At 47.8% G+C, this 17,028-nt stretch overlaps 1 protein-coding gene across 2 annotated transcripts in view; it reads right to left on the reverse strand.

Annotated features, from left to right (window-relative positions):
* Window positions 1–12,656: 12,656 nt before the first annotated feature.
* The window catches only part of Cacna1s (calcium voltage-gated channel subunit alpha1 S), a 64,996-nt gene continuing 60,624 nt past the window's right edge, over window positions 12,657–17,028 (reverse strand). For both annotated transcript variants that reach the window (XM_008830284.2, XM_008830283.2), the window contains 6 exons: window positions 16,598–16,726; window positions 15,649–15,899; window positions 14,509–14,594; window positions 13,721–13,812; window positions 13,331–13,483; window positions 12,657–13,203 (listed from right to left, as the gene is read on the reverse strand). In XM_008830284.2, the coding sequence (XP_008828506.1) occupies window positions 13,027–13,203; window positions 13,331–13,483; window positions 13,721–13,812; window positions 14,509–14,594; window positions 15,649–15,899; window positions 16,598–16,726 (888 nt within the window). In that variant the 3' untranslated portion in view covers window positions 12,657–13,026. The remainder of the gene's footprint in view (window positions 13,204–13,330; window positions 13,484–13,720; window positions 13,813–14,508; window positions 14,595–15,648; window positions 15,900–16,597; window positions 16,727–17,028) is intronic.

The raw sequence follows: 17,028 nt of genomic DNA on the forward strand, positions 1-17,028 counted from the left end.
AAAGCAGCCCAGCGGCTGCCATCAGGATGGGTATAAAAGGGCGGTGGGGGGGGGGGGGGGGGGGGTGGGGGGGTATGGTATGGAGACTTTAACAGAGGGCAGCCAGCCAGGAGACCAGGCTGTGAAGTCACAATTCCCTTTCCAGTCCACTTCCCTTCCCTCTGAGCCCTACTTCTCCCTGCCCCCCAACTCCCAACATTGGGGCCATTCACAGGGCCCTCCGCAGCTGCCCTTCCTTCACTGGCTTCACCCAGCTCCTTCCCATTGAAAAGGCCCAAGAGGAAGACCCAGCTGCAGCTCCAGATGTGGATGGAGACCTCTGGGGGAGGGGAAGAAGGTGAGTCTGACTCCAAGCCTCTTGCATCACCCTCAGCTGATGAAACTATGTCAGAGATTTTTGACAAGGGTATGGATGGCTTTAGGGTCTTTAGGATCCAGCTCTTGGTGCTATCATTCTCCCCACTTTCTCCCCACCCCCCACCTGTGAGTGCTCCATCCAGAAGCCCAAATCCCCATCTAGGATCAAATTTCAAGGTTATATCAGCACATCATCTTCTGTCATCTTCACTCTCATTGAACAGGAGGCCATTCATCCCCCTAGAGTAGGGGTGGTGTGTGTAGACGGTCCTGGTGGGATCCTGCACCTTTTATTAATATTAGCATTCGAAATCTGGGGCAGTGAATTCCATCTATCAGAGGAGGGTGTTGAGGAACCACGTCCTAGACACCCTCCCTGTCTTCCAACTAACATAAAAGGTAGGGAGGGAAATGATGCTTATGGACCACAAACATAGACAGGTACTTAGGTGCATGCTCTGGTTCATCCTCATAGCTTCATGAGCTAGAATCCAGTATTTTTCAATTTTGCATGTGGGGAAATGAAGTCTCATAAGCAACTGACTGAGGATTTGCACACATCCATGTGTTTCTAGGCTCCCCAGATCACCTCCAAGCAATGGCACTGGGCTGGTCCAGGTTTTCCCTGCATATGCCACAGGCTTGTCCTTCTGGATGACAGGGCTGCATTTTGCCAAGCTGCTTTTCTTCCCACCCATCTCTGAACTTCTTTGGAACTTAACTCTGGTTTCCTGCTTGGTCCACTCTGACTTCCGATAGTAGGTGACCCTTCTGACTCACAGTTCCACTGCTGGGAAATGCCGCCAGGACTGCTGTCTGTCCTCTGTGCATCCTTCCAGGCCACAGGGTGTCCAGCCAGGACAAGCATAGAAGCACAGGGGCTGCAAACCCGGGCCTCCTAGTGATCAAGGTCTCAGGACTCCAGCTACTCCACCCACTTCAGCAGCTTTCTCCTAGATCACCAGGGAGCAGCAGGGTGGCAGGGGAGCCAGACACTGACTTTTAGGCTCCACTGCTCAGAAATGAGAGACTATACTGAAGTCATGTGGTGATCCAAGGTGGGAAAAAGGCTTAAGCTGCAGCTTGGGGGGATTTAAGTTAGGTAAGAGGAAACCCAGGACAATGCCTGTCCCTTCTGAGCTCTGTGTACCTTCGACAAACCACTGCTGCTTCTCCGCTGTGCTCCGTTCCCTACCTCCTTCCAGCTGTTCTTTCCTTTTCTCCTTCCTAAATGCTGATGTTTCTCAGGATCAGCTACTTTATGCATATGTAGTCCTGAATGTTTCATACACCACACGCGCGCGCGCGCGCGCACACACACACACACACACACACACACACACACACACACACACACACACACACACCAGTTGGCCCTGGGGCCCTGACTTGACTGGAGTGTAAGTCCCAACTCCTATTCTGAGCTGAGTCCCCTCCCCCAAGCATCTTGGGTCCTCCATCATTTTTCCTGACAGGAGCTGTGGGCGTCTGGACAGATGGGAACCTGGGGGAGATATGGGGGCCCCCTCCAAGTCAGGAAGCTCCCACACAACTGTAGTTAAAATACTCCAGCAGCTACTTGGGGCAGCCATCTGGCCCAGAGCTCTCTTAGGCACATCCCAGTTCTCAGCAGCAATGCTATGGGAACAAATTAAAACACTGAAGAGATGTCCTCAAAGGTGGTCTGAACTTGAGCCTTCTTTTTCTCCTTCAGGACTCGTATTGGGCAAAAGCAATCGATTTGAACCTTGGTTTAAGTGTTGGTGGTGGGTGATATAGTGTTCTGGACCTTGAGTCCTAACCCCAAGGCCCACCCCAGCAGCTGTGCTTGGTTCCATGGGAGAACAGGTCTTAGCCTCTAGCAGATGTCCAGCCACAACCTCCAGTATCCATCAGAGGCAGGACCCCAGAAAGGGTCTACTGAGCTTCAGACTCAGAAGATCTGAGCCTAGCCATAGATTGAGCCTCACTTCCTGTGTTTAGGAGGAGACAGACTCAGCCACAGAGGAAACCAGAGTCTGTTATAAATAGCAAGGAAGGCAGAGAGCTCTGTGGATTACAAACACCCATCAGTCTTAAACTCTATTTTTGGCTTCAGATGATAATTAGGATTTAATTAATGCTTTATGTAACCTCAACATGTTTCTCTTCTTCCTTTTTTTATTCTAAAGCAGAGTCTTTCTATGTAGCACAGGCTAGTCTTGAAACTCACAATCCTCCTGTCTCAGCCTCCAGAGCACTGGGATTACAGATGTGTGCCATCATACTTGGCACTTCAACATGGGCTCTTTACCTACTCTTCTACTTTGCTATGCTTTTCTAACACACTATTAGGGCCAAAGAGAGGAGCAGGTACAGCAGTTCTCAATGTCATCAAATCCTAGACTTGATAAGAACCTGCAAGTCACATTGTTCAGCCCTTTTATTTTCAACTGATGAAGTAGAGGCCAGAGAGGTAAAGAGGCTTGTCCAAAGTTGCAGAGTACAGTGAAGTGGGAGCTAAGGTATAAGACGGAAAGCTCAGTCCCTGTGCTCCTTTAGCAGGGCAGGCTCCAAGACAGCACAGAAAAGGCCCCCAAAGGCTAAACATGTAAGATTAGGGTGTCATGAGTTTATGTCTTGACAAAACGTTGATCAGAGTAAAATAATGAGACAGCCCAGAGGCTGAATTACAGTCTTCTGAGTCACAGAGATCTGGGCTTAGATCCAGTTCTGCCCCTTGCAAGCTACGTAACCTTTGTGCCAGTGATGTCACCACGCCAAGCAGCAGCTCCCCATATCTTAAAAGGAGGAGGAGCATGCTTTCCTCATCTCAGGACCACTGCAAGGTGGCAGCGAGGAATCCTGCACCAAGCATCTTGCTCAGTCCTTGCCACAAAACAGATGTCAATTTCCTTCACGTTTCCCATGAATTCTTCATTATTTCCCCAATAGAGTCCTCGAACTGGACAGAGGGGTCCAGTTATAAAGAAGAAGGGAGAAGTCTCAAAGGTGAGTGTGAACAAGACTGGGAGGGAGCAGGTTATGAGATTGAGGTGTCTTTAATGACGGGGCTGGGATGGAGTTCAGTGATAGAGTACTTGCCGAACATTGTTGAGGCCCTGGGTTTATCTTCATCTAAGCAGTCAGTACGAGATCCACTGGGTAGAGAGGCCAGATCTGCAGAAGTTTACCTGTGTTCTGCTGACTACTCCATGGCAACATCTCAGAAGCCAGGGTGTTTGCCAGAAGAAAGCCTTGGCCTGCTGGACCCTCACTGGGGTCCAGGTAAGTATAAACTTACCCTGTGACCACAGTGTGTCATAGCTGTTGCATGTAATATTTTCATCTAATCCTCACAATAATCTGTGAGGTAAGCACTGTTATCCCCATTTTGCAAAAGAGGAAATGGGCTCAAAGGTCACTTGGCTAGGGCAGTAGTCATTAGTGCTGTTCATGTATTTCTGGTGCTCTGCCTTCCAGAATAGAGTAGGGTTGAGTGGTAAGTGGCCATTCTACCTTAACCAATAAAATGTGGCAGAACTGAAAGTGCCACCTCTAGGTGAAACTTTTAAGAGCCATTTGAACTGTCATAGCTGTGCTGTTCATATAGCATACATAAGAAACTTTTATTGTGATAAGCCACTGAACTTCTGGGTTGCATGTTGCCCTGGCATAGCCTAGCCTACTCTGATAGGGCAAGGCAGAGTCAAAATCTGGAGCTCTCTGGTCTGTATGTGTTTTCCAGGGCCCCACCTGTCTTCACAGGGGTTCTGTCTTGGGGTTCTGATATTTTAGGCTGACTGGAGCCCTCTGGGGCAGGTGGAAGAGGACAGATGTCTTCCATCATCTATCTCCATTCATCCTGATTGACTAAGATTTTACTAGGTCTCCTGGTTATGAAGTCTTGGTGCCTGAACAAATGTGTGGCTAAATATTAACCCTTTCACACTCCAGAGTTGCACTGGCTGTGCTTCCCTGTTCTTGGGACTCTTCAGGAGCCACCCAGAGAAATAACTGGAAAACATTCAGGGCCTTCCTATGTCTCTGCCCGTTATTTGACTAGGAACAGTCCCCAGGTTGGGTCTCAGGGTAGACCTACATTCATCCTCAGATCAAAGATTGGCCCTGTTCAGATCACTCATTTCTTTTGGAGTCAGTTACTCCTCTGTAAAATGGAACCACTACAAAGGGGTAAGGTAGCTGCTCAGAGATCATAGAACAAATCCATTCTGGAGTGTAAAAATCTCCTCAGAGGCACATGCAAGATAACAGCTACCATTTCTAAATGCTATGCTGGGTATGTGCTAAATGCTTGATTTATATTGTAACATAATGCTTACAAACTTAGGAAGTAGGAATAAACATTCCCACAAACCAAACCTGCAAGGTCACACTGGCAAGTCACTGAGCAGAGTTCAAATGCAAGCAAGCCGGTGGTCATTTCATCCTGGGTTGAAGTACAGTGAAGGAAGAGACTGGATATGGCCCCTTGGCAACTGGTGAGCAGACACTCTAAGAAATCATCTATACATATAAAGGAGTGACCACAGTAGCTTTGCTATAGGCCCAAATGGGTACAGAAATGGGCATATTCACAATGGAATTCTATCCAGCAATAAAAAGGGGTGAATTATTGATACATGCACAGCATGGATGAATCTCAAAATTGTTCTCAGTGGAAGAAGCAGACCCAACAGGCACATGCTATACAAACCCATTGATAGAATCATTCTAGAAAATATAGCTGGGCCTGGTGGCACACACCTTTAATCCCAGCACTCAGGAGGCAGATCTCTGTGAGTTCGAGGTCAGTCTATATAGCAAGTTCCAGGCCAGCTGGGACTACAAGAAGACCCAGTCTCAATAAGACAATATATCTAGAGTGTCAGAAATCATATTAGTGGTTGTCTGGCAGAAAAGGGACAGGAGGAAAGTGTCTGGGGGGAGGGTATCAGTATATCTGTCTTGGTGAAGATGATCTGGTAGGTTTATACATTTCACAAGACAAAGAAAACTGTACACTTTGGATACTGTGTATTAATTTTACTTCAGTAAAACTTCTTGTGTGTGTGTAGAGCAGAGGTCAACATCAGGTGTCTTCCTCTGTTGCTGCCTACCTTTTTGAGATAATCTCTCTCTGAACCCAGAACTCACCCATTTGGCTAGGCTGCTGGCCAGTGAGCGCCTAACCTCATGCTGGGATCACCTGTATGTGCCACAGTACCCATGGGTGCCGGGGATCTGAATTCAAGTCCTCATGCTTGTGCAGCAAGCACTTTACCAACGGAACCATCTCTTCAACCCAGAAAAGATGTTTTTAAAAAAAGTAACTTGTTTCAGTTTCTTTTTTGCATAGTTTCAGAGTGGCTTATGACTTATGTGGGGTCACTGAGGCAGATGACTGCAGTCCTGGACACCTGAGCAACCCTCTCGCTGGCATCATGTGGTGCAGGGACTCAATGAGAAGCCCCTGCGTGCCAAAGTGGGGAAGTGAAAGGAAAATAGAAAGCACAGGTAGATACTGTGTCAGGAAACAGAAGAGGAGGCCTAGAGGGAGAAGCAGGAGGTCAGGTAGAGTGAGCCAGAGGAGTGAGGGGGAAAAATGGACAAGAGAGGTGGAGGTGGGTGATATAGGCCTTCTAGACCTGGGGATGAGCAGCAGGTCTCCAAGATGGAGCCTTAGAGGAGCTAGCCCCCTTCTCTGCCAGTGCCACTCTGTCTGATGAAGTTTACAAAGCCCACCCCCTGACCTTGAGCTATTGATTTTCCGTCTCCAAGGATGCATCATTTTCTCAGATATAATAGACATTTACCTCAGTCAGACCCTTCCAAGCAAATTGCTGGCATATGAGCACTTAACACTTTACATACTAGGTTAACCTTGAAAGTGCTAGCTTTCCAGAAATGTGCCCAGCCTGAGGATGTTACTGGACAGTGGTGGGTACCTTCCCCATCCCCTCCCCACCCTCAATGTGTACTAGATCTCTTGAGTGGTTTTAGGAGTAGTTCAAAGGCCCTTTTGACAATGATAGTCAAGTTGGTCCAAAGTGACATAACTCTTAAAAACTTCTTCTGTGTTCTTTCTGAGCTCTATGTTTCCTGAAACTTGAACCAGCAGACAGAGGCAGCATATTGTCTTGAACAGAATCAGGATATTAGGAAAGTTGAGGGAGGATACAGAGACATATGAAAAGATGTTGTTTTTCCTCTTTATAATTTTCAAAGTAAGTTAGAGGATCAAAATGGAAAGCCCAGACTGGGTGGAGCAGACTCTTAAGTCACAACCAAAATTAGAAAAAGCTCAGAAGAGTCTTCTGTGTCCCATCTTCCCCCTCCCAGGCTGATGTGGGTCCCTTGTGCTGGCTGAGATCAAGTCCCAAGTTGTCACTGGGAATGAGTCTCTACCTTCCCCCACGTATAGGAGACTGAGAACCAAGCATACACCTTTAAGTACAGCACTCAGGAAGCTGAGGTAGGATAGTTATGTGTTTGAGGCCAGCCTGGCCTGGGCCCATAGCAAGATCCTGTCTCAGAAACCAAAACCAAAACCAAAACCAAAACCAAAACCAAAACCAGAAAAACAGGCCAGGCATGGTGTCATACACCTTTAATCTAAGAATACAGGAAGCAGAGGCAGGTGGATCTCTGTGAGCTCAGGGCCAGCCTGGTCTATATAGCCAGGTCAATCAAGGCTACAGAGTGACACTCTGCCTCAAAACAAACAAACAAACAAAGACCATACACATACAACAAAACAAATTAAACCAAATAAAAACCCCCAAACAAACCTGCGTGCGCAGGATGCTGACCTTTGGGCTCCTATCCAAACCATTTTGAGTGGCCAGGACATATGTAAACAGCTTCAAAGCAGAAGGCCAGGAGCAGGGTTGCCATAATGGGGAGAGGGAATCACCTGGCATTCTTAAGCTGTCAACCCCAAAGCAAGAATAACAAGTTGCTGAGATCAGATGGTAGCTGAGAACAGAGGCTAGCTAGTCTCTGAAATTTCGGGTGAGGACCAAGGTCAGCTCTGGGTGGCAGTATATCCTACAGTGGTCCAAGGCAGAAGTCAGGCTCTATACTCATCCAAAATGGTCATGAGAGCTGTTATGACCTATAAGGGAACTAGCCTGGTACAGAGGAGTGCCATCACTGTTCAGCTGTCCCTAAAAGCCCAGGCTCACCCCGTTTAAGTCATCTTCCTTCCACCTTAGAGGTCTGGCCCTCACACTAGTCAGCATCTCACAGGACCAAAACAATCACTTCTTACTGAAGAGCTGGGTCTTTACAAAGTTACATTCATACCCTACATCAATGTTGGAGATAGAGTAGTAATAGAGATTTTTAAAAAAATTTTATTATTTTTATTTTATGTGTATGAGTGTATTGCCTGCATATAGGTAAGTGCACCCGTGTCGTGCAATGCCCATGGAGGATCCCCTGGAACTAGAGTTACGGACAGTTGTTAGCTGCCATGTGGGTGCTGGGATTTGAACCCAGGTCTTCTGCAAGAACAACCAGTATTCTTAACTGCTGAGCCATCTCTCCAGCCCCAGTAATAGAGATTTAAAAGGATAATATGAACTCCCTGACCCTCACATGACATGGAAGTCAGGGAATGAGACTTAGTTCCAAAGGAGTCTGCATGTGCTCTTAACATCTACAGAATGGCTATTTCTCTGCTTATGAATCCCAGGAGATGGGCTGGGCCTTAGCTCGGTGGTGAAACACCCTCTTAACATGTGCAAGGCACTGGGTTCAATCTCCAGCACCACAGTAAAATAAATAAATAAATAAATAAATAAATAAATAAATAAATAAATAAATAAATAAATAAATCTCCAAAGGGCAGATTAGTAGAAGTCCCACAGCCCTAGTCACAGTAGGCCCTGTAAAGCTCCAGGGCTGGAACAGGAGTCTCCTGGCTCTGATGGGCTGGGTCCACTCTTTTTCTTTTTTGGGCCTTTCCAAGAAGGCTCTATCTGAGCTTTGCACCTACCAGATGGAGGGCTCCCCTTATCCCTACAGTCTGCACGTGGTGGTTTTTTGCCTACCCCTTCTGCCAGTGGCACTCCCGCCCCTTCTGGCACAGTCCTCACTTAGCAGCTGGGATCCAAATCTGCAGAAAACTATCAGTAGTGTGGGGGCCTGGCAGACATGGCCCCTGGCTAGTGTCCCCCCAGTGACAGAAGGGGGCTTTACCTCCCCCCCATGGTACATGGTCTCTGTCAGGTGGTCCTGCTGAGGGTGCATCTGTCTCATCAGAAGCCTGCCCACTCCCCTCACTCCCTCCTCAGTCCCCATCCTCTACCATCCTCTCCTCTTGGACTTCAGTTGAACAGTTTAGCTATCCCGTTAGAAACCCACTCATTTGGTTAAGAGAAGTTGGAGTAGAGGCTGGGTTTTACACATTCTGACAAATCAGAACATTTTATGTCTTGCAAAGGAAACTGCCTGAATTTTCCAAAAGGACGAAGACCTGCTTTCTCAGTGCCTATGTATACATAAGTACCTGTTAGTTAAGCTGCGAGGAACAGCATAGATTTGATAACTAGTATATGTTTAAGGAAATGGAATATGAAGCTAAACTGAGTTTAGCTCTCTTCTTGGCTCTCTTATCAGCTGTGCAGACTTAGGCAAGTTATTTATCTTCTGTATCATATTTGCAAAATGAAGATAATGATCTATTTTTTTAAAATTGTTAAGAAGACTAGGACCAGGTAGGGTGGTACACTCCTTTAATCCTAGTACTCCAGAGGCAGAGACAGGCAGATCTCTTTGTGAGATTGAGACCAGCCAGGTCTATATAGTGAGTTCCAGGTCAGCTGGGGCTACAAGGAGACCCTGTCTGAAAAAAAAAAAGAAAAGAAAAAAAAAAACCTAAATACATTAATTATATATATGAACTGTTGAAACCAGACCTGTTATATAGTTAGCACTCTATATGTGGTAGGCTCAGCACAAGATACTCTGCTTATTTATTTAAGTACAATAGCTTTTGATAGTGTTTGAAAGAAGATGAAACACTTTTACACAAGTTGCATATTATCTCACTAGAGATAAGTCAAGTGGATGGGAGACAGTGTAAGCAGCTGTGAGCGGGTTAGGCAACTTCCTCCATCATGGAGCCGACTGCATGCAGTGTGAAATCCAGCATGTTATATTTGGAGACAGAGTTTTTCCTTACACCTGTCCTTGGCTGAGGTGCAGAGCTGAGCAGGTGACACTGAGCAGGTAGAGTCCAAATTTCTTAGCTCTTTCCTGCACTTATTTAATAAGCAGTTACTAAGCCACCAATGAGTAGAAAAGAGCGCTAGACCCTGTGGGACAACTAGGTAGGCATGGCCCCAGCTTTTGGGGAACTGAGCTTCTGGCTGGGGTAAAAGGCAGTTATAGTAAGGCTACAACTTCTGCTGGAGCAGGAAAGATGATGTCTACATTTCCGGGCCAAGTTCTAGAACAGTTTGGGAGTAGCCAGGGAAATAAGAGCAAAGCAGAGGTTTGAAGGACTAGAGGTCAGTCAGACTCTAGAGAGAGAGGCACATTGGAGCTCAGAGATAGCAGTGACTCCCCCATGGTGAGCAGGAGATTCACCCAGATGAGGGTAGTGCCGGATAGATCTGAACCACACTTGGGAGCCAACACAGGGGCTTGCATAAGGTTCTGAGGGTGTGTCAGGGTTTGACACAAGGTCAGAGGAATGGCAGAAGAAGAAGGGGAGGCTGAGAGGGCAGTGCAGAGAATGCTGCAGGGTGCAAGGTGATTAGGGACCATATCAAGAAGTGGCTATGGGGATAAAGGGAAAGGAACAGGTGAGAGAAGTGCTTGGGAGGCTACAGGGCATAGCAAGAGGGAGACAACACTCACACTCCAGGACTGAATGAGGAGACAACCAGTAGTGCCAAAGAAGCAGCCTATGGGGACGGGGGAGAGGGCGCACTTGGAAAGGGAGCTTAGGCACAGTGGGCCACACATGGTGTTTGTTGTCTGGGAAGAACAGGACATAGAGACCTGGGGAGGGGGAGAATTGGACTGGAACTACCAACACAAGATGATACTAAGATATAAGGGTGGACATGATAACCCAGAGAGAGTGAATGAGAAGGGATGAGGATCTAGAAAGGAGGACACAGGAGCCTTCAAATTGGAATTCCTGAGAGGTTGCAAGAAATTCAGATCTGAGATGCAGAGGGCATTGCAAGGAAAGGAGAGGCAAACTACTTATTGCTGCTTAGAAGTCAAATGAGATAAGGGTCTGGTTAGGTAAGTAGGGGCTGGTGAGATGGCTCAGTGGTTAAGAGCACTGGCTGCTTTTGCAGAGGACCCAGGTTCAAATCCCAGCACTCACATGGCGACTAACAACTGTCCATAACTCTAGTCCCAGGGGATCTGACACCCTCTTCTGACCTTACACAAATATGGGCAATACACTCACATACATAAAATAATAAAAAAAAAAAGTTAAAAAAAAGAGGAAGAAAAAATAAAGAGAAGTCAGCCCTAAAAGCCACAAAATGTATTCTGTATATATGAAATGCCCATAAGAGGCAGAGCTACGGATATGGGGTAGGTTAGTGATTTCCAGGACCAGGGCAGAGGGGTGGGCAGTGACTGGTAATGGGTAGGAAGATCTGCCTGCTTTTGCCTCCCAAGTGCTGGGATTAAAGGCATGCACTACCATGCCCAGCAGGAGTGTCTTTTAAAAAAATTTATATTTATTTATTTATTTATTTATTTATTTATTTATTTATTGTGTAACCATGCAGAGGTCAGAGGACACCTTGTCAAATCCCAGCTCCCACATGGTGGCTACCAACCATCCATAAGTCCAGTTCCAGAGGATCCGACACCCTCTTCTGACCTCTGTGGGCATTGTGTGACATGGGTGTGCTCTTACATGCATGCAATACACTCATACACGTAAAATAGAAATAACAATAAAATATTTTTTAAAAGGAATACTGTTAAGCATGGAGAAAGGGTGGGATAGGAAGCAGGGGATGAGAAATGGGAAGTGTGAGGGAAATGTAGATGAGACCACCCAAGTAAAAAAGTTTGGTTCTCAATAATGAGCAATAGATACGATAAATGATGGATGATAGGTTAAAGACAGAGAATACCTAGAAGATGATGACAGGTGGATTATAAATAGATGTCAAATAGTTGCATCGATGATGGACAGAGGTTAGAAGATGGATGAATAGACAGACAGGATGGCTGCAGAATCATGCTAAGGTGGAGCGCCTAGGATGTGTTACATGCAGATGAACTCAGGGATAGGGGAGAATGACTGGGGCAGAAAGAGGATGTGGCCGAAGCAGAGACTGGGCTTTCTCTAGACCAGGAGGGAAAGAAGAGGCAGGTACATCAGTATCATGGGACAAATTGAGGAATGAGAAGAATCGTGGCTTCTAAACGTCAGTGAAGGGACATAAGGCAAGCTATTGGTGTGTTGAGGTTTGAAGAAAGAGGGGAGCTGGAGCTGCCACACTGACAGGGCACCAGAAGTTTTGGGGGCAGGGCCCAGAAGCTCAGAAGTGCACTGGAAGTTCTCCAGGAGGCTGCACAGCAGGCCAGTCTTGTTACCACAGCAACGGCCATGGAGCAGGCACCAGGCCCATGCTTAATGAAGGCGTGACCAGAGTGTCCTATGAAAGGGGAAAGGGCACTGCAGGGACTCTGAGGGCCTGATGCAGAGTCCCATCTGCCTCGCTTAGACTGCACATCACAGGTATGTCCAGGCATCTTTCTGTGCCTCCATTTCCTTATCTTGAATGTGGATTCTATGTCTAGGTCACAGATTGTGATGAGAATTAAATGGATGTTGTGTGCAAATGCTTTGTCAGTACACGAGAAGCCCCACCGAGGGAGATGGTGAATGAAGACTGTGTACAGGAGGCTCTGTTTGTTAAACAGCTGCTGTTAGTCACTGCTGGGCAGTATGGAAGAGGAGCTATGGAAATGCTAACCTGTGATAACCATAGCCATAAACTAGTGCTGCTGATGCTGATGACTATGTTGGCAGTGGACTCTGGCCGAAGACATAGGGTCACAGCTTCATAAAAGATTGGTCACAATGTAACTAGGGTGTGGGCTGCTTATAGTTCCATTGGTCCTTTCTTGGGTTGCTCAGCCCAGTCAGCACACCTAGACATCGCCTTCTAGGAGAACCCTGTTCTGCACACAGGTCCCTCCCTGCTTTACACAGAGTAAAAGTGAAGATGGTCTTGTCGGTCTTCTGTTAAGCCAGGCTCTCTGAGGAAGGGGAACAGAAGGAAGTGTAGCTCCAAAAAGAGAGACAAACAGAAGTCAGGTGCTGGTGTCAGGCCTGGAGACTTTAATGTCCAGGTGGTCGGAGTAGCCTTGTGACAGATAGACCCTGGCACTGACCTGGCTTTTGTGAATGACATAATAAGCTCTACCCATCATGCTGGTATAGAAGGGCCTGTCCTGCTCATGTACAGCCTCCTGCCTATTGATATGATTCTTGCTGCTCAGCCCAGACTGTTGGCTGCTGAGAAAGAGAGAAGGAGTCTGCTAGGTGGGGCTAGCCCTTCTCTATTCCAGCACCCTCCACCCTTTGGTCATGCCAGCTCTAAGCCTCTGTCATTCATTCTCTGTGAGCCTCACATCTGGGAGCATCTCCTGGGAGCCCTGATGCTGCCTGAAGTTGCCCAGGCCTGAGGTTCAAGCCTCCCAGGGCATGACTCTGCCCTCTGAGGACTCTCGTTGCTTTAGTAGCTCTGTTGCCGCCACTTCCACTTCCTCTGGTTCCATCTGGCAGGCATCTGCTAGGGCCTGGCCTGTTGCTATGATGAAGTTAGCATCCACTGCTAAGGAGTCTAAACCCCCTCGAACCAGAGCCTGCAAGGAGAAAAGGGCATTGGGTCGGTCTTCTGGGGAAGTTGCCTTCTGGGGCCTGCCATTGTTGGTTCTACCCTCCCTCTCGTCCCTCAATATGGCCTGCTGCTCTGTCCTAGCCCCACCTCACCTCCTGAACCAGTAGGGCAGTAGCTGGAGCTGTATACTGTGGAGCTGAGCCCCTGGTAGCATTCTCATCAGAGTTCCTGCTGTGGGGTATTTCCAGAGACCTTGGTGTGGCACTCTTCCTCTCCTCTTGCACAGCAGGCTCTACCTTGGGGAGCTGTTCCAAATGCACAAAAAGCAAAGATCCCCAAGAGAGATGCTAGAACCCATAGATCCAGCTCATATAAGGAACCCTCAACCAAGACCAGAGACTGGGGAGGACCCAGGAATCCAGGATTCTTCTGTTATGAATGGGCAGTTAGCTTCAGGTCCTCCCCGCTGCTGATACCCCCTACTCCTCGCACTAGGCCAGGTGAGTCTATGGCGCTTTCTCCCAGGCCTCTGCCCTTGTTACCTGGTGGGGGGAAGGAGGCACCTGGCCTCCATGCATTCCTCTCTGGGTCAGCTGTCCTTTCAGCTTGTCCATATGGGGTTTGCTGTGGGATCCTGTGGGCAAGATAAGACAAGGACAACAGGGCCTCCTGACTACTGACAGGAGCCCCAGATCAACAGAGCCTTGCTTGGTCAGCTAGAAAACGTAGTTCAGAGGGTAGACATATGTTGAAGCCCAATCAACTCTAGGCCAGGCAAAACTGCCTCAGCTTTCTTGCCTAGCTCTCTATCCTTGTGGCATAGGAGAGGGGCTCAGGGCCAGACTTACCAGCTAAGCCCTTCTTCAACATGTGTATATATGTCATTAATGTGTGTTGGAGACCTAGGAATAACCCTTGCTGATGCTGTACCCAGCATCCTCGGGGGCCCTACTGTTACACAATGATCCAAGATCCACTGGGAGACTGCCAAGATCACCTACTGAAGGGCCCCATGGCCCAGGTGTTATTTGTCCACAGGCTGTCCTTCCAGGGGCCTAGAAGAGGGGAATCCCAAACTGAGCTACAGGTGGTTATCTTCCTGGCAGGCCAGCAGAAAGCCTTAGAGTGCACAAGCTCCCCTCCTGCCCCACCACTTCATTTAGCTTTCTGTCTAGAGCCTTCCTCAGTCTGATGACAATGCTCCTCCAGGGCCCAGCTGGTTCTCATTGCAAAGGTTTGAAGCAGCTCTTCCAGGTTTTAAGGAAGAGGGAGCACCCCCAATCCTCTTAGAAGAAGGCTCAGCTTCTCCTCAGTGCATGAAGGGACTGACCGGAGACCCTGCAGGGTTGGCTGAAGGCTCCTCCTCTGGCAGCAGGTGTCTCTGTCTCTTCTGGGAACTCCCTTTCATAGCAGATGCTGAAATGGAAGCAAAGCAGGCTGCTACCCCTCCATGGCCCTCAATACATTCTCCCTCAGGATCTGAATCCATCAGAATGCAGTAGCCTTCACTCCAGGGCTGACACTGTCAGCACTTGACTTTAGCTAGCCCTGACTCTAGGGGAGTAAGCTAAATGCATGGCTGCCTCTACTCCTACTCAGAGCTCCCCCTGCCCTTTCCACATTCTGCACAGCCTCACTACTCTGGTTCTCAACCTTATTTACACCTGGGGTCACCTGGAAGGCTATAGAGACCAGTGACTGTGACCTTTATCCGAACATTGGAAATTTTGAAAGCTCCCAGATACTTCTAATGTGCAAGTGAAATTGAGAATTTTTCTGGGCCTTTCCAGCCCATGGTCATCAAAATCCCTTCTGTTTTCTCTTATCTCTGTGGTAAATTGGTCATGATCATATCACATGGCACATCTTCCAACAGCAGGACTCAGGTCTGATGCTTCTGTTTCCTAGCACCAGGATGACCCAAAGGCATAGGACCCTCCTCTTTGACTGGAGCTGGTAGCCCTGGCCAGGGGACATAACTGTTCAACTGGCTTCTGCCCTGCCCTTCCTAAAGAGATCACCACTCCTGTCTAAAATAGAAGCTCCACTGGGAACCTAGCCTTTGGGTTACCAAGAAGAAAAGTATAGATATTTAGCCTATAGCCTAGGCTTAGTGAGATGGGAACTACCCCAGTCCAATGACTGACCTTATCTTCCACAGTTTCCTATAGTGTGTGCTGCTGTTGAGGTTCTGTCCTAATGTACAAAATACTTAATACATTTCAGTGCCATTCTGAGGATCACAGAATGACAGGCCTGTTCAATAATGGGGTCAATGTTGACAAGAGGCTGCCCCCTGCTGGCCAGAGGCACCTTTGCAACCCAGGTTTACCTCTTGTGTTAAGGAGACAAAATGGTCTGCAGGGCACACAGGCAAGCAAAGGATACTACGCAAATTTCAAGGAGCCTTCTTCCCGCTCAGTCTTGTCTCAAGATTCTTACTCCTATGACTGGCAGTTTCCACCATTACCTGGAAAACACCTGGCTGTTGCTATGGCTGCTATTGTCATAGGCAACATTGGCATTGGCATTGTTGGTGTTGGCACGAGCAAGAGGGTGGGTGCGTGGATCATGAGGGAAGTCCTCCAGGAAGACAGGTGACTCCAGTTCCTCCATCTCTATCTCAGCAAATTGGAGGGGTCTTTGGTTGGCCATAACGGGGGGCAGGGAATTAGTCCTTTCCAGGAAGTTGTCCACTTGGCCAAACAGGCCTCCGGTTCTCTAGAGGCAAGGAAGAGAGTGGGAAGACTGAGAGCAGTCACTTGGGATGAGGATAGGGAGTGCGTCAGGGGCTGCCACCCTGGGATATGGGTGCTGGGAACAAGAAATTGGATTGGGAGATAACTCTATAAAGCCAGAATAGAATGGATGAGAGGTGAAACCAGAATATAGTTCTCACCTCAGCAAGGTTTCAATTTGATGGGTAGACAGGACCTATCTAAAGAACCATACAGGTAATACAGACACATACAGTAATATGGCACACTGAATTGGGAGTCTGCAGAACTATGTTCTAGCTTCCCTCAAACCAAGGGCTGTGGGACATTACATGTCATCTCTTGGGGCCACTATTTCATGAAAACCAAAAGGGTTTAATGGGTGGCCATGAAAAATCTTATAGCTCTAATGTGTTACAAGAAACTCTCTGTAGAGCTAAGGATCAAGGACTGGTCTGTGTAGAAGCTGGTCTTTGGTAGATAGGATGCAGATAAGGGTTTGTGGGTAAGGTGGAAAGGAGTGTGCTACATTTGACACTTTGGATAGTTTGGGCCACGGATTCTCAGTTTTAAGAGACATGAGTGGTGAGGAGGTAGGTTTTTTCAACTCCCACATCCTTCTCCTGTATGTCTGGACTATTGACCCTCCTCCCCGCTGCTGCTAACTTTGTCTAGACCATCAGTAGCGGTCATGGCTCTCACCCGGAATATTCCCTCCTCCATGGCAGCCTCCACCATGGCTCTCTCCAGTTCCTCCTCTGCTGTCAGGTCTCCTGAGATGGTACGGTGGATCTCAGGAGCTGCTTCTTCTTCTATGGTTCGTAGTCCGGCCTAGGGATGGTGAAGTGACCAGGTAACCCCTCTAGTTCAGGAGAGGAGACCAGAAATGCTTTCCTTGGTTCCACTTGTTTCTAATCCCTGCACCTATGGCTCTCGAAACCTGCTCTTCCCTTGGATCACAATCACAGGGCTGAGAGACCCCATGGTCCTCCTCTGGCCTGGGAAAGATAGTCTGCATTCTAAAAAATTCCTAAAAGGTTTTCTGTCAGTCCTGTTGGTGGAAACTTTGCACCCTTCCCAAGTGTCTGCGTGGAGAAGTATCTTTACTGATATGTGTTTTTTAGCTGATAAAC

The sequence above is a fragment of the Nannospalax galili genome, unplaced genomic scaffold, assembly GCF_000622305.1.
Source record: "Nannospalax galili isolate Female #2095 unplaced genomic scaffold, S.galili_v1.0 scaffold113, whole genome shotgun sequence".
In the NCBI taxonomy this organism is placed as follows: Eukaryota; Metazoa; Chordata; class Mammalia; order Rodentia; family Spalacidae; genus Nannospalax; species Nannospalax galili.